The sequence below is a fragment of the Dipodomys ordii genome, unplaced genomic scaffold (assembly GCF_000151885.1).
Source record: "Dipodomys ordii isolate 6190 unplaced genomic scaffold, Dord_2.0 Scaffold17, whole genome shotgun sequence".
In the NCBI taxonomy this organism is placed as follows: Eukaryota; Metazoa; Chordata; class Mammalia; order Rodentia; family Heteromyidae; genus Dipodomys; species Dipodomys ordii.
Genome location: NW_012267233.1, coordinates 12,524,792 through 12,547,686, shown reverse-complemented (window position 1 = coordinate 12,547,686; position 22,895 = coordinate 12,524,792). Strand labels below are relative to the sequence as shown.

General features: G+C 41.3%; 2 protein-coding genes across 2 annotated transcripts in view; one reads left to right on the top strand and one right to left on the bottom strand.

Moving 5' to 3' along the window:
* Positions 1–831: 831 nt before the first annotated feature.
* Hrsp12 (heat-responsive protein 12) lies at positions 832–13,185 on the bottom strand. Its single transcript, XM_013012417.1, has 6 exons — positions 13,025–13,185; positions 7,417–7,522; positions 4,481–4,535; positions 4,244–4,312; positions 3,142–3,197; positions 832–1,277 (listed from the first exon to the last, which is right to left on the bottom strand). The coding sequence occupies exons 1-6, from the start codon at positions 13,087–13,089 to the stop codon at positions 1,215–1,217; spliced, it is 414 nt and encodes a 137-aa protein (XP_012867871.1). The 5' UTR covers positions 13,090–13,185; the 3' UTR covers positions 832–1,214.
* A 183-nt stretch (positions 13,186–13,368) lies between these two features.
* The window catches only part of Pop1 (processing of precursor 1, ribonuclease P/MRP subunit (S. cerevisiae)), a 35,759-nt gene continuing 26,232 nt past the window's right edge, over positions 13,369–22,895 (top strand). The window contains exons 1-4 of the mRNA XM_013012395.1: positions 13,369–13,409; positions 18,172–18,315; positions 20,803–20,970; positions 21,965–22,140. Coding sequence (XP_012867849.1) covers positions 18,174–18,315; positions 20,803–20,970; positions 21,965–22,140 — 486 coding nt within the window. The 5' untranslated portion in view covers positions 13,369–13,409; positions 18,172–18,173. The remainder of the gene's footprint in view (positions 13,410–18,171; positions 18,316–20,802; positions 20,971–21,964; positions 22,141–22,895) is intronic.

The window sequence follows — 22,895 nt, the reverse complement described above, 5'->3', positions numbered from 1 at the left end:
CAAAGAGACGGGGGACGCGCTGTCTCTTTCAAAGGCACGCACCTATGACTTCACTTCTTTCCACTGCTAAAAGTCTAGCTCTCAGGAGTTGCAGGTCTTTGGGGTATGTTCAAAATCCAAACTACATCAGAGAAGTGAATGCAATGAGTTTCCTTTTTTAATCTACATAATTCTGTATGAATTTATTCTGTAACGAGATAGTATTAATGTAACTGTTGTCTTAAACTGAGGAAAAACCTGAGAGCCAAGTGTATGGTGAGCACCGGTGGTCCCAGCTGCTCAGAGGTGGGGCCAAAGACTGCCTGAGCTCAGGAGTTTGATGCCAGCCTGGACTACACGACAAGATCTACCTTACTTCCCAATAAACACACACAAAAGGCTTTAAAGAACGAACCAAATGGTTACATGTAAATGGTATAGCCCAATTACATGTGTGAAAATGTAGAGATCGACAAAGTGAGACGAAACAGCTGTGATTGACCGCCATGGTTTCCACTTTTCTTAGGTACTGCACTTCCAAGTATAATTTAAAACTGTTAAAAATAAGCAAACAGCACGGCACTGGTAGCTAATGCCTGTAATCCTAGCTCATCAGGAGGCTGAGATCTGAGGATTGTGGTTCAAAGCCAGCCCAGACAGGAAAGTTGGCGAGACTCTTATCTCCAATTAGCCACCAGAAAACAGGAAGTGGTGCTGTGGTTCAAGTGGAAGAGTGCTAGCATTGAGCTGAAGAGCTGAGGGACAGCACCCAGGCCCAGAGTTCAGGCCTCATGACTAACAACCCCCCTACCCCCACAAAAAAAAAAAACAACACCAAAAAACAAAATCACATTGCAGGAGATTACAAGCTTATTTATTTCCATTAGAAAAATATTACTCATATAAAATTTTGGTCCACTTCCTTCTCCTTTACCTATACTATTCAAGTTTGAGTACTTTAATTTTACTCACATCTCTAAAATGTGTATTTTATTTTATTAAGTAAATAATATCTTTTCCTTTATTTTTAGTTATTTGAACTATGTAATTAATGTCTCTGTACACTTGTAATTAGCCATATAAGTATACAAAAGTGTAATTTATAGCATCAGTAACTTCATCATTTTCATTTTCTAATCTTTCCTATGTATGGAATTTCCACAATAACCATCCATTTGTGAAAATTAATGTTAAAGATAGGATGAAAACCCCCGAGGAAAGCACACTGAGGCCACTTATAACGAAGCTGTAGTGAGAGGCCCTTGGACAGCAATAGCTTCAATTTCAACATGGGCTCCCTGTAAGGAAAACAGAATATTTCCATCAGTAAGGAAGCTAAAACTGGGCACTGGTGATTCATGACTGTAATCCTAGCTATACAGGACACAGAACTGTTCCTGGTTTGAAGACAACCCAGGCAGGAAAGTCTGTGAGACTTATCTCCAATTAACCACTAAAACAAAAAAACAAAAAAAAGAACTAAGTAACTGCTAAAACACAACTAACCACATTCACATTTTTTTTTTGTCGGTGTGGGGCTTGAACTCTGGGCCTGGGCGCTGTCCCTCAGCTCTTCAGCTCAAGGCGAGCGCTCTACCACTCGAGCTACAGTGCCACTTCCGGTTTTCTGGTGGTTTATTGGAGACAGGAGTCTCACGGTCTCTCCTGCCTGGGCTGGCTTTGAACCGCGATCCTCAGATCTCAGCCTCCTGAGTAGCTAGGATTATAGGCGTGAGCCACCAGTGCCCGGTCACATTCACATTTTCAACAAAGGGAAGGGATAGAGAAAACTCACTAAGAAGCTACATCATATCTGGACACTGGAAGCTCATGCTTATAATCCTTTGCTACTCAGGAGGCCGAGATCTCAGGATTATAAGCCAAAGCTAGGTGGGAAAGTCCATGATGCTAGCTTTGAGCACAGAAGCTCAGGGATAGCACTCAGGCCCTGAGTTCAAGCCTCAGTACTAGCACCCCCCACCCCCCAAAAAAAGGAAATGACAACAGGCCAGGTTACCATGACAGGTACACATGGACTCATTTCATTTTCACAGCATCCTGGTAGATAATTATTCTCCCAATTCAGAAAATGATACATTAAGACTTACAAAGGCTAATTTTTGGGCCCCAAGTCACAAAGGTAACTAGGAGAGGTTTAAATTCATGTACTATGATTTCAGGTTCTGAGCTCCTTCTATTATATCCAATACCTGAGTAAGTTTGATGTTAATGATCATTCCAAGCAACAACCAATTAAAGCAATAAACATGCCATGCTTAGGAGATGTATTTCTTTGGTCGGAAGTGACAAGTGAAAGCTGGTAGGAGCTGCTTCTTTATAGGCAGGAAAACTGTGTGCCAGGAGGCCCAGGAAGAGTGTCTGATGAGGATAGAACCCTCAGACAAGAGTGGTGAAGTATGTGTACAACTGGTTTAGGGAGTATTTTCCAGGGGATGGCCTAGAGGTTTTATTATACAAATAGCCAAGTGAAACTTTTATTGTAGAATTAAAAAGAAACCTTGGCTCAAATTTATACTTCCTTAAGGAATATTACAATAACACAGCTGCTACGGTACTTTTTCTCATAGTTTAAGCACTCTGATTCTATTAAGTTCATGTGTTGCCTTATAAGATTTTTTTTTATGCATGTGAGTGTTTACTTTTAGACCTTAACTTCTTGGAATGTAGGGACTGAATCCTTTTCTTTTTTACTTATATATTCATTTTTTTGGTGGTTCTTGGGTTGGAACTGCAAGTTTCACACTTGCTAGGGAGGTGACTCTGTAGCCAAGCCACACCTCCCCTTTTTTTGCACTGGTTATTCTGATAGGGTCCTGTTTATAGTTTTGTTTTGTTTAGGCCTGTGCCTGGACTGTGATCCTCTTATTTTATGCTTCCCACCACATCTGAGATCACAAGCATGGTCCACCACTCCCAGTTTCTTCCTTTGAGATAAGAGTCTCTTGGACTTTTGCCTGGGCTGACCTCCAATCTCAAACCTCTTGATTTCAGCCTCTAAGCTAGAATTACAGGCATGAGCCATACCATCTGGCTCCTTTCCTTTGTTTTTAAATTTCCTTTCATGGTGCTTAATTTCTTATATTCTGAAAAGAATGCAGTCATTTAAAATAGTACATGGGAGCAATTTTAACATGTACTTACTATGGGTAAGGCAGCAACCTGGTAAGCAGATCGAGCTGGAAAATCACTCTTGAAAACTGAATGTAAAACAATATCATTTTAGTTTCCACACACTGTATTCCTGCTTAACACTACAAACCCTTCAATGGACTAGTCAGTTCTTCATACAATGAACATTTCAGAGGTTCACATTCAGATTTGTTTGATAACATATTTTGCTGTATGATTCCTATGATATTTGGTACTTTAAAAATATTTTAGGTTTCTGGAGAAAGAAAGGGTAGAAAACATCCTCTATAATAAGTCTTGTTTAATGAGAATGCAGTTTGGTCTTTAAAGTACTATTTATAAACCATTCATTTAAATGGGGAACGTATCCCTACATTCATCAAGTTTGGCTTGTTCTTTCTCACCAACTTTGGTCTTCTCAGTCATTTCTTTGAGAGAGAATGAATGCTTTTGCTTTGTGCATGCCACCAGATGAAAGGGTGGTACTATGACCGCAATGACAGAGGGAGCTGCACTTACTCTGCTCTCAACATGTCAACCTCAGGGCTTTCTAGGCTGTAGTAATTCATTTATTGTTCCAACAGCCCTAAAAGGTAGCCCAATAAGGAGGTGTATTAGTCTCAATTTGCATATGGGGAAACTGAGGTACAGAAATGCCAGGTAACTGGTTTGTGATTCTGACTGAGCCAGAGAAAAGACAATGGCTACTGCAATAATATCACTGTAATAGTAAACACAATTTATGTGATATAAAAAACTTTCAGGAGGGATTATAAAGCCTAAGCAAGAAATAATAAACAAGCCTTGGGAAAATGGATTTGTAAGGGGTTTCCAGTTGGTATGTTTCCAATCAGAGTATTATTTTAGGACAAGATGACATTTCTTTAGCAGCTCCTGCCACTTATTTTTCTTTTCTTTTTTTTGAGACAGGGTTTCACTCTCTAGCACAGGCTGGCCCTGAATTCTCCTGATCCTCCTGCCTCAGTCTTCCCAGTGTTGGGATTACAGGCAAGTGCCACCTTGCCTAGCTTTCTGTAGCTTTCAATTGATAATGGGTTCTCATTTTTGTTAACAGATTCATTTCTCTTTAAGACAGGAAGTAGAAATTACTTACACTGTTTGTAGACTTCATTGACAGTACCAAAGTCATTCATGTCAGTCAGAAAGACAGTTGTTTTTACCACTAGAAGATACATACATACATTAGGTTAAGCCATTTGGTCTAACTCAAAATGTGACTTACAAACAAACAAACAAAAAAACCCCAAACCCCCACCCCTACCACCAACAAGAAAACTCAGAACAGCAGAAGACAGAGAAATTAACAGTGAAGTAAAATCCAGTTGCTCACCATTGGTGAAGTCACAGCCTGCTGCTTTCAGAATTTCAAACATGTTTGTAAGAGCCTGAGAACCACAGCAAGAAAGGCCTGAGACACTGATATTTTATCAATTAAGTAAACTGAATTAAATTAATTAAATTTGAATCAAAGTCTATCAATTGCCTTTTGCTAGAACTCCTTAAAGAGCTTTGCTACAGAAATATTTCCCTTACTCTTTTGGGGATGCTTCTATAACAGTCAATTGTTTCTTGGTTTTATAAAATGAAAAATTTGTTTCTTTTTGTGAGTAAGAAGACTGAAACAAAGTCCCCTCTACAGGTCCAGGGTGTGGCACTTTTTCAGTTAATATCCATGAAGCTGATACAAAAATAACTTCTAGACTCCTCACTCTGTACAAAGGATAAGATAATAAGTATTGGGGCTGGGAAGGTGGTTCAGTGGTAGAGTGCTTGCCTTGCATGCATGAGGCCCTGGGTTCAATTCCTCAGCACCACATAAGCAGAAAAGGCCGAAAGTAGAGCTGTGGCTCAAGGGGTAGAGCGCTAGCCTTGAGCTGAGGGACAGCGCCTAGGCCTAGAGTTCAGGTCCCATGATCCATCCCCCCCAAAAAAAGCAAAAAAAAAAAAAAGAAGATAATAAGTATTAAAATGTGTGTGTGTGTGTATGCTGGTCCTAGTGCCTGGGCATGGTCTCTGAGCTTTTGTGCTCAAGGCTAGTGCTCTACCACCTGAGCTACAGCTTCACTTCCAGCTTTTTTGGTAGTTTATCAGAGATAAGAGTCTCATGGTGGGCTGGGAAGGTGGCCCAGTGGTAGAGCGCTTGCCTTGCATGCCTGAGGCCCTGGGTTCAATTCCTCAGCACCACATAAGCAAAAAGAAAAAAAAATCCGGAAGTGGCACTATGGCTCAAGTGGTAGAGCGCTAGCTTTGAGCTGAAGAGCTGAGGGACAGCGCCCAGGCCCAGAGTTCAGGCCCCACGACTGGACCTCCCCGCCCCTCCCCAAAAAAAGAGTCTCATGGACTTTTCTGCTTGGGCTGGCTTCAAATTTTGATCCTCAGATCCCAGCCTCCTAAGTAGGATTACAGGCATATGCCACCACTGCCCAGCCTAAAATTTTGTTTTTAAAACAACATATGATGTCAACAGTTTCTTTTTCCTTTATCTCAAAAAAAAAAATACTGAGTGAGCCAGGCAATGCTGGCTCATGCCTATAATCCTAGCTACTGAGGAGGCTGCGGTCTGAGGATTATGGTTTGAACCCACACTGAGAAGGAAAGTCCATGAGACTCTTATCTCCAATTAACTTTCAAAAAGCCCAACGTGGAACTGTGGCTCAAGTGGTAGAGCACTAGCCTTGAGCAGAGAAAGCTAAGGGAGCACAAAGCACCTAAGCCCTGTGTTCAAGCCTCAGTACCAGCATAAAACACCACCACCAATAAAAACCACCACTGAATGAATTATGTATGCATTTGACAATCTCACCTCTAGAAAAACATCAGTTTTATTTTTACCCTGAACTTATAAATGAAAACATTCAGCACCCCTCTACTTTATTTGTGATACTTTGATATTTCATTATATTTTTGTGTTAAAGAAAACCTTCTAAATATGTACTGTATGTTAAGGTGAAAAAAATTCAATCATAAAAAAATCACATAAGGTTAAAAGGCATCCCCCCTTCCCATTCCCTGTTGGCAATCATAACTAGCTCCTACCATGTCCTTCTGGATAAAACGTCAGGGTGTATGCCAACCAAACCTGTCCATTCTTCACCACAGACTCACACATGTGGTAGCACACTGTGCATGCTGTTCTGCAGTCTTGATTTTTTTTTTTTTTGAGTCCGGTCATAGGGCCTGAACTCTGGGCCTGGGCGCTATCCCTCAGCTCTTCAGCTCAAGGCTAGTGCTCTACCACTTGAGCCACAGTGCCACTTCTGGCTTTTGTTTTCTTTTTGCTTATGTGGTGCTGAGGAATCGATCCCAGGGCCTCAGGCATGCAAGGCAAGCACTCTACCACTGAGCCACCTTCCCAGCCTCTGCAGTCTTGATTTTATCTTACCATGTAGCAATCAATATTTTCTATCACCTTAGTGGGACGTATTTAGCCAGTTTCTTAAAGATGGTCTTTTAGGTTGTTTCCTATCAGTGGTTATTACAAAAGACTCAGTGAATATATTAAATTATAATTTAAACCTGGGCGCCAGTGGCTCACACCTGTAATCCTAGCTACTCAGGAGGCTGAGATCTGAAGATTGTGGTTCAAAGTTAGCCCAGACAGGAAAGTCCATGATATTCTTATCTCCAATTAACCACCAGAAAACCAGATGTGGTACTGTGGCTCAACGTGGTAGAATGCTAGCCTTGAGCAAAGAGCTCAGGTACAGTGTCTAGGCCCTGAGTTCAAGCTCCATGAGTGACAAAAATAAATAAGTACATAAATAGAATTAAATTATATTATTGGATTAGGATTATAGTCCCCATTTCTTCTGTGGTGTAGCCCACATCCTTATATATGCTCTGAAAACATGCTACTGAGCTACATCCCTAGGCCCTATTCTTTTTGAAAAACAAACAAAAAACCTTGCTACATTTAATCTTTGATATTTTTCTCTTACTAACAAATGCTATGGTGGTAGTGGAAGGGATGAAAGGTCAGTGGCCCTGAAAAGAAAATTTCCCAATCTACATGGAAGTGACAACATGTCATTTGATTTTGATAATTCAGGTTTAAAGTCACTTTAGTGATAAGGAGGTAGAATATTTCTCTTTGGTTAGCAAATGATTTATTACAGCTCTCTTTCCCAAAAAACTGTCTTCAATCAAATAGTAGCTTAAAAAGGACTGATCTTTTAAGCTGTTTAACATCAGGCAAGTGGATCATTAATACTCCCTGATATAAAAAAGCAGAAGAAAAGTGAACTTGAACTGTGGAGAATGACTTACTTGTTTTGCTTCTTCCGCCACCCCTCCTGGCACCAGCTTTCCACTTGAAGGGTCCAGGCCTACCTGCCCTGAAATGTACATAGTCCGGTCGACTAACACAGCGTGACTGCAACGACAAAGAGCCAGGGCATACATATATAAAATCAAGTGTATTATAAAACCCAACAGCAAAACAGCAACTTGATGACCTAAAAAGCGCAACTTGTACAATGAAAAATTATAAATCAGTCTTCATTAAACAAAAAATGTTCATTGAAAATAGTTGTAAGAAATGGAAAGACAAGTCAGATTGGGAGAAAAATATTTGCAAACATGTCTATAAAGGACTTAGGTCCAGATTACACGAAAGAAACTCATACAGCTCAAAAATATGAAGGTATACAACCCAACAAAATACAGTGAACATCATTTGTCTAATACCATTGGTCTATCTTTGTATATCTAAAAGCAAAGAACTAAGGAGTACATGAAAGTTGCTCAATAATATCAGCCATTAGAGATATACAAAGCAAAACCTGAAGATAGGAGTGCAAAAATGACACAGCACCTTGGGAAACAATTATTCACTTTCCTAAAAACCTAAACACATACCCAGCAGTTCCCCCCATCACCTCCAGACAACTATCTAAGAGAAATGAAACCATATGTCTAGGGGCTGGGAAGGTGGCTCAGTGGTAGAGTGCTTGTCTTGCATACCTGAGGCCCTGGGTTCGATTCCTCAGCACCACATAAGCAAAAAGAAAAAAGCTGGAAGTGGTGCTGTGGCTCAAGTGGTAGAGTGCTAGCCTTGAGCTGAGGGACAGCACCCAAGCCCAAAGTTCAGGCCTCACACCGGACCCCCTCCCCCCAAAAATGTCTAGACACCTTACAGGGGCCTGGAGGCATGGTTCAAGCTTCTGCCTAGCAAGTGCAAGGCCCTGATTTCAAATCTTAACACTGCCACAAAGGCTTTTTATTTTTTAAAAAGGACCTTACTTGAAATTTTAGAACATCATTGTCTATGATAACAAAAAAAGGAAATCAAAACCAGATTATTGATAAACAGTAACTAGAGAGGTCTGGGAAGGTGGCTCAGTGGTAGAGTGCTTGCCTCGAATGCATGAGGCCCTGGGTTTGATTCCTCAGCACCACATAAGCAGAAAAAGCCAGAAGTGGCACTGTGGCTCAAGTGGTAGAGTTCTACCTTGAGCTGAAGAGCTGAGGGACAGTGCCTAGGCCCAGAGTTCAGGCCCCACGACTGGTAAAAAAAAACACCAAAAAAAAAAACAAAACAAAAAAACCCCTAGAGATTATGTACTGTTGCTTTCACTCATATGAAATTTGAGAAAATATAAAATAGTAGTACTAAAAAGTACACTGGCTGTATGGGGCCAGAGTGTGGAATGAACACAAACAGCTATGAGAGATTGTATGTATATTCCTTATACATTTACCAAAAGTTACGGAACTCTTCACTGAAAACAGTGATTATTTTAATAAGCAATAAGTTTAATAAGTTGGGATACAAAAAAAAAAGCCAGGGTACTTAGAAAAAATAAGTAATTCATCAGGCTGATGACTCCTGTTTGTAATCTTAGCTACTCAGGAGGCTGAAATCTGAGGATCATAGTTCAAAGCCCACCTGGGCAGAAAGGTCTATAAGGCTATTCAGTTAAGCATCAAAAAAGCTGAAAGTGGAGCTATGGCTCAAGTGGTATAACATTATCATTGAGCACAAAACACTTAGGGACAGTACTCAGGGCCTAAGTTCAAGCCCCAGGACAGGCACCAGAAAAAAAAAAAAAACAATTTTCAGACAAGCCATTCCAATGGAAGTTGTTAAAAATGGCTTTTGGGGGGGGGGGGGGGGGAGAGGGCAAGAGTTATACTGGGGTTCAATTCAGGGCTTTGTGCTTGCTTGCTAGGTAGGTGCTCTACCACTTAAGCTGTGGCCCTAACCCACCCCAGCCCTTTTTTGCTATATTTTTCAGATAAGTTTCACTTTTGCCTGGGGGGCTCAGAGATCTTCTATAGTTAGGATAACTACACTCCTGGCTTTTTAAAGTGCTGTAAAAGATCCTGCCTTGGGTTACAGCTAGTTTATTCTTATCCTCTCCCAGTATCTTAAGACTCAAAGCTCTTTAAGAGTAGAGATAGTATCTTACCAAGTTTCTGCATCAGAGCCCAGGTGATTCCTTGCACATAATTGGCATGTTATAACTTTGTCTTTATGCTATTCTCTAACCACCGAAAATCTTCAACAATTTTGCTTGAAAATAACCTATCTTTTAAGTGGGACCTGTTGGGGTCATAACATGTGATTTGGGGAGATGAAATAGTAACAGAAACTCAAAGTCTAGGAATACTTAAAACAGTAACATGAATGTAAAAGGGGGCTGTTTGTGGGAAGATATTGTTGGGAGGGTGAGTGTTGGTAGTGTTTTGTGATTATAGTCAAAGTTCTTTATGTGCAGGTATATAAATACAATAACTAAACCCTTTAAAGACTATTTAAAAAGGAAGAAAGTGGAGGGGTAAGAAAGAGTAATAGAGGGGGCAAGTATGGCCAAAGATTTTATTTTCATATATGAGGACACCACAATGAAACTTAAAATTTTAAAGGCTAGAGCCAGGCACTGGCAGCTCAAACTATAATTCTAGCTACTCACAAAACTAAGATCTGATGATAGAGATTAGAAGCCACTCCAGGCAGATAAGAGTCCTGGAGACTCATCTCAAATTATGAGCAAATACAAGGAAGTAAACCTGGTTCAAGTGGTAGAGTGCCAGCCTTGAGCAAAAAGCTAAGAGATGGTGCCTACAAATTGAGTTCAAGCCCTAGGATCTACATTTAAAAAGAAAATTAAGGGGCTAGGAATTCTTCCCAACTACGGGCTTTTCACCTTTGTCCTCAGGCAGCTACCAAGTTTGTTAATTAGTAATCTTTTCACAGGTTAGACAATACTATTAGCTACTGATGTTAACTGTTCTGTGAAAAATATGCCATCTGCGTAGGCCCTTTGCAAACAAAGTACCTTCAACTCTTTCCACATTTGAAAAGCAGTTTAAGCCTATCCAATATTACCCTTTATCAAAACTTCATGATGGCAAACCAATTATTCTTAAAATATAAAAAAATTGCAGCCCTAAAATTATTTGAACCATGAAAGTTATCTCTTAAGAGTTTTGTTCACAAAAATAACTGTGTGTGCCTTTCCTTCTCCCTTCCCCATCTTCTCTCTCCCCCTCCCCTCCCCTCCCCTCCTCTCCTCTCCTCTCTTCTCCTTTCCTTCCCTTTCCTTCATTTGTGCTGGTCCTTAGGCTTGAACTTAGGTCTGGGTGCTGTCCCTAAGCTTTTCTGCTCAAGGCTAGAGCTCTGCTATTTGAGCCATGTTCGACTTCTAGCCTTTTGGTAGTTAATTGGAGATAAGGGTCTCATGGACTTTCCTGCCTTGCCTGGCTTTGAACCTTGATCTTCAAATCTCTGCTTCATAGGTAACTAGGATTACAGGCATGAGCTACTGGCACTCAGCTTGGAAGTGTGATTTCCGAGACTAAGAACCCTGCTATCCAAAGACAAGTTGTGAAGTTCTCAACAATTACAAGTGTACTGTATTCCTTGTAGGCTGCAAAGTAGTTAAAACCTTCCAAAACATTCTAATCATCTATGTTGTATTTTGTGTTTGGACTGTATACTAGTAAAATGGCTTGTGATGTTGAAATCCCTCAAGGCTTTGTCCAAAAGTCTCCTGAAATGTGCTGAGACAACACCCCATCCATCTCAATGCCAGCCACTGAAAAGCTGAACACACTGAATCCTTCCTGGAGAGGATCCAGAAGTGTTCAAAAAGCATACTCACTGCAAACTCCATGACACAAACTTATTTCCAAATGGTTCTTTTTTTATTGTGAAAATACTGTACAGAGGGGTTACAATTACATGGGCAAGGTAATGAGTACATTTCTTATCAAGCATAGTTGCCTCCTCCTTTGTTTCTCCTTCCCATAACCTTCTAATCTAATATCCCCCCTCCCCCTCCAAATGGTTCTTAAAAGTCAATCAGGGATATGTCAAGTTTTTTTTCTTGAATAAAGAGCACAACATTTCTAAGTAGGTTAGGGGAGGTGTAAGCTCTTTCAGTAGGCTTCAGAACAAAGTGTCTTTTATCACTTGATTTCTTGTCAAGTTTTGTTCTGAAGTAACAAAATGCTCTAATTGCTACCACTCATGATTATATGGGTGAGGGATTAAGGCAGAAGGAGAAAAATGGTTTCTATCTAAATTATTACCAGAATTACTCTTCTTTAAAAAAAGATCTCCTGTTAATTTCAGGTTCAAAAACATTCTATGGTTCCTCATTACATAAAATATAAACTTCAGGCTGGGAGCTGGTGGCTCATACCTGTAATCCTAGCTACTAAGGAGTCAGAGATCTGAGGATCATGGTTCAAAGCCAGCCTGGGCTGGAAAGTGTGAGACTCCTATCTCCAATAAACCACCAGAAGACAGGAAGTGGCACTGTGGTTCAAATGGTAGAGCAGTAGCCTTGAGCTGAAGAGCTGAGGGGCAGTGCCCAGGTCTAGAGTTCAAGCCCATGACTGACCAAAAAAAAAAAAAAAAGCAAAAACAAAAACAAACTTCATACATTGGATATTTAAAAAAAGTCACAATGGCCGGGCGCCAGTGGCTCACGCCTGTAATCCTAGTTACTCAGGAGGCTGAGATCTGAGGCTCAAGGTTCAAAGCCAGCTCGGGCAGGAAAGTCCGTGAGACTCTATCTCCAATAAACCACTTGAAAACTGAAGTGGTGCTGTGGCTCAAGTGGTAGAGCACTCTCCTTGAGCTGAAGAGCTGAAGGACAGCGCCCAAGCCCAGAGTTCAAGCCCCACAACTGACCAAAAAAAAAAAAAGTCACAATGTAGGCCCTGCTAAAGTCTAATTTTAATGGGTTACTTTCCTATTTAATCCTCACAATAATCTTATGAGACAGTGTTATGGTTATGTCCATTTAGAAGATAAAGAAGCAAACTAAAAGAGGTGAAGTTACTGTGGGAGGAGAAATAAACCAAGGGCTTTTTTTTTGTTTTTTGTTTTTCTTTTGACCAGTCCTGGGGCTTAGACTCAGGGCCTGAGTGCTGTCCTTGAGCCCCTTTGTGCTCAAGGCTAGCTCTACCCCTTGAGCCACAGTGCCACTTATGACTTTTTTGGGGGGTAGTTTATTGGAGATAAGAGTCTCTGGGATTTTGCTGTCCTGGGTTGGCTTTGAATTTCAATCCTCACAATCTTCACATCTCCAGAGTAGCTAGGATTACAGGCGTGAGCACTGGCACCTGGCTGAACCAAAGTTTTTAAGTACTAAGATCAGGGCTGGGAAGGTGGCTTAGTGGTAGAGTGTGTGTCTAGCATGCATAAGGCATTGGGTTCGATTCCTCAGCACCTCATACATATAAACAAAAAATAAAAATCCTATATAACAAAATGCTAAGCCAGCTCTTGAGTATCTCTCCAGACTCAGTTTCCTCACGCGCCGAGGCGCTTGCTCGGGCTCTGACCTGAGCGACCCCCAGCCCGGACCCCCGCGACCCCGCACGCCCGGGGTCCTGGCAATGCTCGCACAAGCCACGTTACCTGTAGGGACCAATGGGCCTAGGGTTTTTCGCGGCGGTGATCACCTTTCGGATTAGAGACGACATGGCTAAACCTTCACTTGCGGCCAGTCCGGGAGAAGCCTGAGCTAGAGCGACCCGCTATGCTCACCGACTGCCCGAGCCCGCGCCGCGTCACAGGCGCCACTCCGGGGGGCGGGGTGTGGGAGGAGCGGAGAGGGAGGGAGAGGAAAGGCTCGCAAGGCATGCTGGTAGTCGTAGTCCTCTCGCGACTCCCGGCCACGTGCAGGAAGAGGCCGGGCTGGCGCATGCGCCCTGCGTCTCGCTCGCTGCACTGACCGCCAGGGGCGGCGGGGGGGACTTGTGGCACAGGCTTGTCATTCTGACCCTAGGAACCCTCAGGACAGGTAGGTCGCGAGGCCCTCATTCTCCCTGGCATCCAGTAGTCTTGGGATGGGAGGGGAGCGTGTGTGCATGCGGTTCCCTGCTAGGTGCCCGTGTCCTGGCCGGCTTCCCCTGCATATCTTCGGTCCTCGGACCTCCGACCTCTTCTGCTCGCTGCGCCACGGCCTGTCTTCCAGGTCCAGAGCGTTCTGTGCCAGGTGCCCTGCGGCCCCGAGTCAGCCCCTTCTCCGCCTTGTCCTGTCGGAAGCAGCCCGTCCTGAGGTTCATGTGCAGCTCTAAGGAGCAAGCCGGGCCCTTTTAAGGAGACCACGCGGGCACCTGGGCGTTGTCCTTTCTCCCGCGTGCGTTACACGTCTCCTCGATTGGAGCCGAGCCCCACGACGGGGATCTGAGTTCAAAAGGAAAGAAAGTTCTTTTGGGCTAGAATAGCCCCCGACCTGGTCCAGGCTGGGTGGGACACGTGCTGCGTTAGCGGGGTTACTCTGGGCTGGGTAAGTCCACCCTGTGATTATATGCAGTGTTGGCATCTACGCGTGCCAGCCTGCAGTCAGCATCTACATCGTGAGCCTGAAATTTGTGTATGGCAGTCTGCTAAGTGCTGGGGCTGTGACGACGGAGAAAAAGGTAGAAAATATCTCAGACCTTACTGCTTTCAAATGGACCATAAGACATTTCTTTGAGCCAAGAATGGTGGCTGGCTTCTTTAATCCTAGCTGCTCTGGAGGCTGAAGATCTGAGGATCGCGGTTCAAAGACATATCAGGCAGGAAAATTAGTGGAACTCTTACCTCTAGTAAATGGCCAAAAAGCCAGAAATGGAGCTTGAGTACAAAATGTAGGCTTGAGTACAAAAGCTCAGGGACAGTGCCCAGGCCCTGAGGTCAATCAAGCCCATGTTCACAAACACACACACTAAATCTCCTTGAATCTCTCTTACCTCTCATTTGGTCGGTTTTTGCTTTTCTACTTGTAGTTCAAGAACCTTTAGATCATTCTCACTGTTTAGGAATCCAACCTGGAAAAAAGACCTATCTGCCTAGTCTTTCCCAGCCTATTTGGTTTTATACTGTTCTAAATCCTCTATTGGTCTAGTCTTCTGTTCGCAAGGTAGATTACCAAATATGCTTTCTTCGCTGTCCATCAGATTTTAGCAAACTGATATCTTGTATTCTTCTCGATGGTAACAGGAAGATTTTCATTAAGATTTCTATTTGGCTGTACTGCAGAATTTAGTATTTTGTCATAGGAGCTGTCATTCACCAAGCATTTTATGTTTTAAGAGTAGTGAGTAGAACCAAGACTGCTTGGTGTGAATTGCAGAAGAATCCCTGTTCTGTTTCAGAGACAGCACCAGCCTAGCAAGTACTTCCATCATAGAATTCTGAGAATTAAATAAGGAACCTAGAACAGTTGCCTGACACAAAATTCTCAGTTAATGTTAGCTGTTTAAGACACCTAAATTCCTAGAGAAAAGCAGACCACATCTTCTTTGTTGGTGTTGTGGTTGTGGGGCTTGAACTCAGGGCCTGAGCGCTGTCCCTAAGCTCTTTTTGCTCAAGGCTAGTGCTCTACTACTTTGAGCCACGGTGTACATTCCTGTTTTCTGGTGGTTAATTGGAGAGAAGAGTCACATGGACTTTCCTGCCTTTTTGAACCTCCATTCTCCTGAGCCATCAGCACCCAGCAATATCCTTACACTACAGAGGTGTTTACACAGTGTCTGAAACTGTTAGACACATCATAGGTACTCAAAAGCTTGTGGAATTTGGTTAAACTGGATAACTAGAAGATGCTTTTTCTTTATAAATAATTTATATGTAGTTTTGTAAGTAGAAAGCTCTCATGTTACAAATAAATTCAACTTGTGTAACATATTTCCTATTAAAGAAGATACCTCGGAAGGCAGATTTTATGTCAAGCAGCGTTTTTCAGAAGTGGAAGAAAATGGAGACCAGTTGGCTGGTTCCTCAGTTGTCTAGCAAGTAGTGAATCTGATTAGCCAGAAGATACTACACTATATGAGAAACCATGACATCTTTTTATTAAAGATTTGGAAGTCCAGCATATGTTTAGTATGCATTAACATGTTGAACACAAAGACACAAAAGAACTGAGTGAATATGGAAATAAACACAAATTGTCGTGATTAGGAATAGGTATGAAACTGGCTTAGAAGTTATAAGATACCCTCAGTCTTTATAAGGATGTCTTCTGTATTCATTCTCTTCCCCGGTTGGAACAGTTTGAGGTCTAGCTAATGCTAGTTTATTTTGCTTAGGTTTTAGTTTAGAACCAATGTTCAGAGACATGACATCCTAAGGTTACTACCACAATCCCCCAGCATCTTTTTTTTTTTTTTTGGTTGGTCCTGGGACTTGAACTGTGGGCCTGGGCACTGCCCCTCAGCTCTTCAGCTCAAGGCTAGCGCTCCACCACTTGAGTCACAGCGCCACTTTGGGCTTTTTCTGTTTATGTTGTGCTGAGGAATTGAACCCAGGGCCTCATGCATGCAAGGCCAGCACTTTACCATTGAGCCACCTTCCCAACCCCCTTAGCATCTTGTTTCTGGCTCATTTGAATCCTGATTGGAGTTGGAGATGGTAGGGTAGTTCTCTGTTGTTTTGGGGGGGTAACAAGTAGGTCAATGATGAGGCTGTTTTGAAAACTGTTATAAATGGATCTCAGTGTAGACTAATCTGAATAACATGCCTCAGTAGTTAGTCAATTCCATAGAATTACACTTATACTCAATTTGAAAAATGTTTTTGGGTCTAGATAGAGGTGTGTTTATTTAGGGGGAAATAAAGTGGAGTGAGAGTGAAATGACCAACCTATTATTGCACTTATTTAAGAATAATAGCTATTGTCAGGAGTAGCACTGTGCCTCAAGTGGTAGAGCGCTAGCCTTGAGCTTGAAGAGCTGAGGGACAGCGCCCAGACCTAGAGTTCAAGCCCCACGACCGACCAAAAAAAAAAAACCCAAAAATCAAAACAATAAAAATAAAAAAGAATAATAGCTACTGTAAACTGAGCATTTTGTGTAGAGCATTTTGTATTACTAGATGGTAATTCTATGCATAGGTAGAAGTAAAGGCTAAAGCTTAAATACTAGCATGTAAGCTTGATATTTATTTACTACTAAAAATACCAAGATATTTCCCTGCCTCCTGGTGTTCCCATGCAGCGCCTTTCAGATGGATAGTGCCAGTGCTTGTATTTGTCCCTAAGTTGATGTGACTAGACATTCTGGTTTCAAATCTATTTCATAATGCCATGTAGAATAGTTGTGGTTAAAAAGTTACAGGCAGATATACATATTGTTTCATAAAAATTACGTTTTAGTTATTTGTTACACTTAGAGCAATACAATGTATTGTAGGGGATGAGTTGATAAAAGTTAATGTCTTGGGCTTGGAATTTGGCCCTAGCATGCATGAAACCCTGGGTTCAATTCCTCAGTACCACATAAACAGAAAAAGCTGGAAGTGGTGCTGTGGCTCAAGCGGTAGAGTGCTAGCCTTGAGATAGAGAGGCTCAAGGATAGTCCTGAGTTCAAGCTCCAGGAGGAACCAAAAAAAAAAAAAAGTTAATGTCTCTTGGAGGTAACATTGTTAATGCAGTTCATTTCAAAATAGAAAACAGGTGTTTAAAAGGGAAGCAGCTAGTAAAGGGGGGGGGGTGTTGAGTTAGTTTCAGGTGGGGAACTGTGGAGTAAATCAGGCTTCACTAGCCTGTTACTCTGTATCCTTTATACTTTACATCAAAGTCATTGCCTCTTACTATCACAAACCAAAGATAGTTTCTTTTTACTAGTAAAATGAACACATCTATAACTTTCATTGTTAGCATTGATTAAGGTGGTCCCTTACCTAAGAATCTAGATAAAGTCTTTTAAGTATTTGAAAAAAATTTAAATTGTTATTATGAAGATGATGTACAGAGGGGTTACAGTTACATAAGTCAGGTAAATAGTGCATTTCTTTTTGGACAGTGTCATCCCTTTCCTCCCTCTTTCCCAGTTTTTCCCTCCTCTCCCCACCCTCAAGTAGTATAGTTCATTTTCAATATAGTGTCTAATGATTAATACTGCTGTATGTGTTTATCTTTGTACCTCTTTGTGTGTGTGTGTGTGTATGTGTGTGTGTGTGTGTGTGTGTGTGTGTGTGTTGGTCTTGGGGCTTTGAGGGCCTGGGTGCTAGCCCTGAGATTCTTTTTCTTAAGGTTAGCATTCTATCACTTGAGCCACAGGTCCACTTTGGTCTTTTGTGAGTAATTTATTGAAGGTAAAAGTCTCATGGACTTTCCTCCCCAGGCTGTCTTCAAACCACGATCCTCAGATCTCAGCCTTCTGAGTAGCTAGGATTATAGGCATGAGCTATCAGTACCCTTTGTCCCTCCATTTTAAGTATTTTTAAAAATCATGCATAATTTTCTTTCTTCCAACTGACTTATCTAATGTCTACATTTGTATATGATGTAGTTAATCGGCAGTGCAAACTAGGCTATGCCAATAGAGCTTCTTCCACTATTGCTATTGACATGCGTTTTTGGTATTAATACCATTCATGACTTCCTTGAAATTTCCCCTTTTTAGGAATTTGTACTGTAGACTAATTTCATAGTAACATTTTGGTGTCATCAAGCTACCTACAGTAAATGAACATTTATTATACAGAAGAATTAAATTTTGAGTTATATATGAATTTTTATTGCACTTAGTACTTTTGAATGAGAGTTCTAACAGTATAAAATATTCCCTTTCCAGAAATGTCTACTGCAAAGGAAAGAAAACATGCTAAGAAAATGAGAAACCAGCCCACCAACGTCACTCTGTCCTCTGGCTTTGTGGCACAGAGAGATGTAAAGCACCATAATGGAGGGGGCAGACCTTTCCAAGCTCAGCAACAAGGTAAGGTGCACATGGTGTTCTTGCCACTTCCATTGAGAGTAAATTGCTTTTTGCCAACTCTTCAGTAGTTACTAAATGAGTAGTACGTGAGCTGATGTTTTCTCAAATGTTACTCAGTGCTTACTCACTAAAGTTTATTTGTAGCCCTCAAGTCAGCACTCGTGGAACTTGGATAATCATTCCTGGACATGCAGGGTGCAGGAGTATATTCAAATTGCTCTATGCAGAAGTTTCCCATTGCCTTCTTGTGTCTGCTCTCATGCAGAGATGGCTGGGGTGTGGAGTTCGTAGAAGGCAGTGTGGTGTGGTGCAAGATGTGTCAGCTCTGCTAGGGTTTAAACATCTCAGCCTTGGACTGGTCTTTTAGAAACAGAATTTACCATCATAGGTTATTTTTAGGGTTTAAAGTTACAATTATGTGAGATTGATAGACTCTGTAGATAGCTAGGCAAAAAAGTGTGTAGATGACAGGAAAGATAATTTCCTCAAGAAGCACAGCTTCAGTATTTGCTAATTCAGTCTTCACTGAGGCTTTATAGAACATAGGTACTTCAGTATGGCTATTCATACTTTAGAGCTGATGTATTTTATTTCTACCTTAAGACTTATTAGATTATACTTTTATACTTTCCAAGAGAATTATAGTAGTCATTATATCTGTACCTTACTTGTGTGCTGGGTTTTACCTTTAGAAAGTGGTAGGAAGGTGATAGTGTTCATTGGTACAGCAGAAGGAAAAGCCAGTTTGGGAAGACAGCAAACACAGAGTGTAAAGAACAGTGACCCATGGGTCAATTAAATAGATTTTAGATTTAAACTCATGAAAGATCTAGATACAGATCCAGCAATTGAAGACAGTCATGATAGGTGACAAGCTTCTGTGGAGGTTGCTGGTTCCGTCTAGCAGCTGCTGTGATGGTGGATGAAGAATTGCCCATGCAATGCTAAATAATATTTACTATCATCACGGAGATGAGGAATGAGCTTCGTTGATGTGATGACTTGATTAAACTGAAGGAGTCTTTTCCATCCTCTGCTTTTTTTTTGGTTGACCATGGAGCTTGAACTTAAGGCCTGGGCGCTGTCTCTGAGCTCTTTTGCTGAACCTAGTGTTCTACCACTTTGAGCTACAGTTCCACTTTAGCTTTTATGTGGTTAATTAGAGATAAGAGTCTAAGGGGAATTTTATGCCCTCGCTGGCTTGGAACTGCAATCCTCAGACCTCAGCAGATAACAGGGTATCAGGAAGCAGTAAGATGCATACACACGGACGCTCACCTTGTCTTTTGACAGCAGCATTATGGAGACACAAGGTATGCAATCACACAACCAGCAGTTTTCCTCTAGCATCAGGCATTCTCCATACACTATCCACTCACACTTTCTGCACCCAGTCATAGTTCCCAAGGGGCTCTAGGGTTCCCCTACTGGGGCTTGAACTGGTACTGCGGCTTGAACTCAGGGCCTTAAGTGCCTTCATTTTTCTGCTTATTGCTGGCACTCACTGTGGCTCACTTTAACCATACGTACAGTTGTGTGATAAGTTTTTCACAGATATTACCTTATTTAAAATTCCCAAGACCGACAAAACAATTAACAGTGACAAACCATATAACATTTCAGGATTATAGTGGCTTAATAATTCATACCCCAGTGGAAATAAGCAAGAACACTGTAAGCTGTAAAATTCTCCACTGACCTCTTCCCTTTCACAGACTAGTATCATGTTAGCTTAAAGTTCCAATGATTACAAGGATTGATTTGCTTTGTATTCTTTCTTTAATAGTGCTTTCTGACTTGAGGGTGCCAGATAATTAGTATAAGACCAAATACACAAAATTACATGGATTGTAGTATTCAAGGGAGTATCACATTCAGGTTTCTATAATGAAATACCAAAATTAGCAGCTTCTAAATCACAAATTTATGTCTAAAAGTTCTGAGGATAAGTCTGAGATCAAGCAGTAGATCCAATATGAAGAGGGCTGTTTTCTGGTTTGTAGATGCTTATGGCTGTGTCCTTAGATGGTAGAGCCTCTTTCATAATGACACTGGCCCCTTCATAAGGGCTCCCATGATCTGACCACTTCCTAAAGCCTCCACGTTCCAATATAATCACCTTAATGGTTAGGTTTTCAACATTTGAATTTGAGGAGTCATAAACATTCAAACTATAACAAAGAGATTCGGTTGGAAATTCCTTTTGCACTGTAAATATATAATGGAGAAAATTTCCTTGTATTTCTTCAGTTCAGAGTTCTTTATTTGCCATATGGACATGATCAACTCCTGTGCTGCCTACTAGCTTTGACCTTGGACAAGTATACAGAATAACCTCCTTGCTCAGTATCCTCTTTAAAAAGAAATAGGAATAGCTACCTTATAGGGTGGTTGTAGGATTAAAAAGTTAATTGGTTTTCCACTCTAGTCCTGATCTCTGGGAAGAGTCCTGTATTTATTTTTGTTTTCTTTTTGAAAATGTTATAGAGTCTCATTCTGGAAGTTCAAGACAGCGACAAACTAAGATGACCCCCCATTTGCTTCCTGAGCCTGATATGAATGAGCAGTCTTCCTCTAAAGTTATGTTTAAGAAAAAGGGAGGCTGGAAAGCAAGTCTGGAGGGCACCTCTCAGGAAATTCCCAAGTATATAACCGGTGGGTATTTGTCAGGAAGTGCAGTCTGATTCAGTTTTATGAGCTCTTTGGTTCTTGAACAGCCAATTGTGCCAACAAATTGCTCTCCCTACCATCTGGCTTTTCCTCCCTCACTTTCCCTCTCTGCCATCCATTTGGGCCCTTCTCACCTTTAGCCTGGTCTTTGGGTATTTGGGTATAACTGCCTTAGGTCTGATGGCTCTCCTTCTTCAGATTCTCTCCCTTCCCTAAGGAAGGGAGAGGCATTCTCCCTTGGAGAATGTGCTCTGCAGCAACCGAGACCTTTGTTTCCAGGCCCTTGCAAGCTTCATCTTCTGTCACCCTTATCTCTATTGACATGTTAGCTATGTCCTTTGCACACACTGTAGATGTGCCTCCTAGTCTCTTCATGCTTTCTTGGATGAACCTACAAGTTTTTTCCAGCATTCTGGAAATTTGTGTGTGTGTGTGTGTTGGTCATGGAGCTTTAACTCGGGGCCTGGTTACTGTCCCTGAGCTCTTTTGCTCAAGGCTAGCACTTTGCACTACAGCACTGCTTCTTTTTAAAAATCATAATGGTTATGTGTTTAGAAAAATCAGAAAATATGATGAAAAATCCCATGGAATCAAAACCAATATTAATCTCTTTCCTATGATTGCTGTACTTCAAAATGATTGTAATTGTATTATATATGTATGTATTATAGATATGCACAAATATACATTATACATATATATATACACACTACATGTGTGTGTATATATACATCTTTATATATATATTCCTTGTTTTTAAGAACCCTTTGTAAAAGTTTTTTTTTCCATCAGAAAAATAAAACACAATATTTAAATCTTTACAGAAAACTTGGGGACAGAAATTACCTGTGTTTAATGGGGGTCAGGCTGGTGGCTGAACTATAAGCTCACATACTTCAGATTTGTCTTCCCTATGAAATCCAAGAAAGCTGCTTGATTCAGCACTCATTTTTAATGGCATTGATGTTTCTCTTGACAGCTTCCACTTTTGCTCAAGCGCGGGCTGCTGAAATCAGTGCCATGGTAAAAGCTGTGACCCAGAAGTCTTCTAACTCACTGGTGTTCCAGACTCTACCTCGGCACATGCGGCGGAGAGCTATGAGCCACAATGTCAAACGTCTTCCCAGACGGTTACGAGAGATGGCCCAGAAGGAGGTGGGAATTCCACTCAGTGCAAATGTTTAAGTTAGTAGTTCCTAGAGGAGACTGAGAAGTGTTGACCCAAAAAAACTCACTAAAACTAAAATCAGAAAACTTTATTTTTGTAAATTTTTGGTTTAATCACTATCTAGCCCTCTTTATCCTTCCTAATTAATCCAAGTTAGCAGGCTAAGTATTATAGCTGCTTTTAGAATTTGTGATTGCAGGGCTGGGAAGTTGGCTCAGTGGTAGAGCGCTTGCCTTGCATGCCTGAGGCCCTGGGTTTGATTCCTCAGCACCACATGAGCAAAAAGAAAAAAGCCGGAAGTGGCGGTGTGGCTCAAGTGGTAGAGCGCTAGCCTTGAGCTGAAGAGCTGAGGGACAGCGCTCAGGCCCAGAGTTCAGGCCCCATGACCGGACCCAAAAAAAAAAAAAGAATTTGTGATTGTATTTAGCAACCTGTCTGTAGCCTAATTAATTTTCCATTTTTATATTTTGATCTTAAAGTTTTTTCATTTAGTTACAGGTTAAGATTAAGCAGGTTAAACGACAAGAAGTGTTTTTTTTCTGATCACTATTAATAGCCACATTAAACTTAGATTTACTGAGTTAACATTTTATAAGTGTTCTAATATTGCTAAAGGATGAAGCTTGGCAGTGAATGAACATTAGAATGGTGTCTCCCTCTTAGGCTTCCTTTTCTCTAAAATCTTCATTGTTCCCATTGTCTTCATTCTCTCTGTTCCATTGATTACATTCTTTTTTTTTTT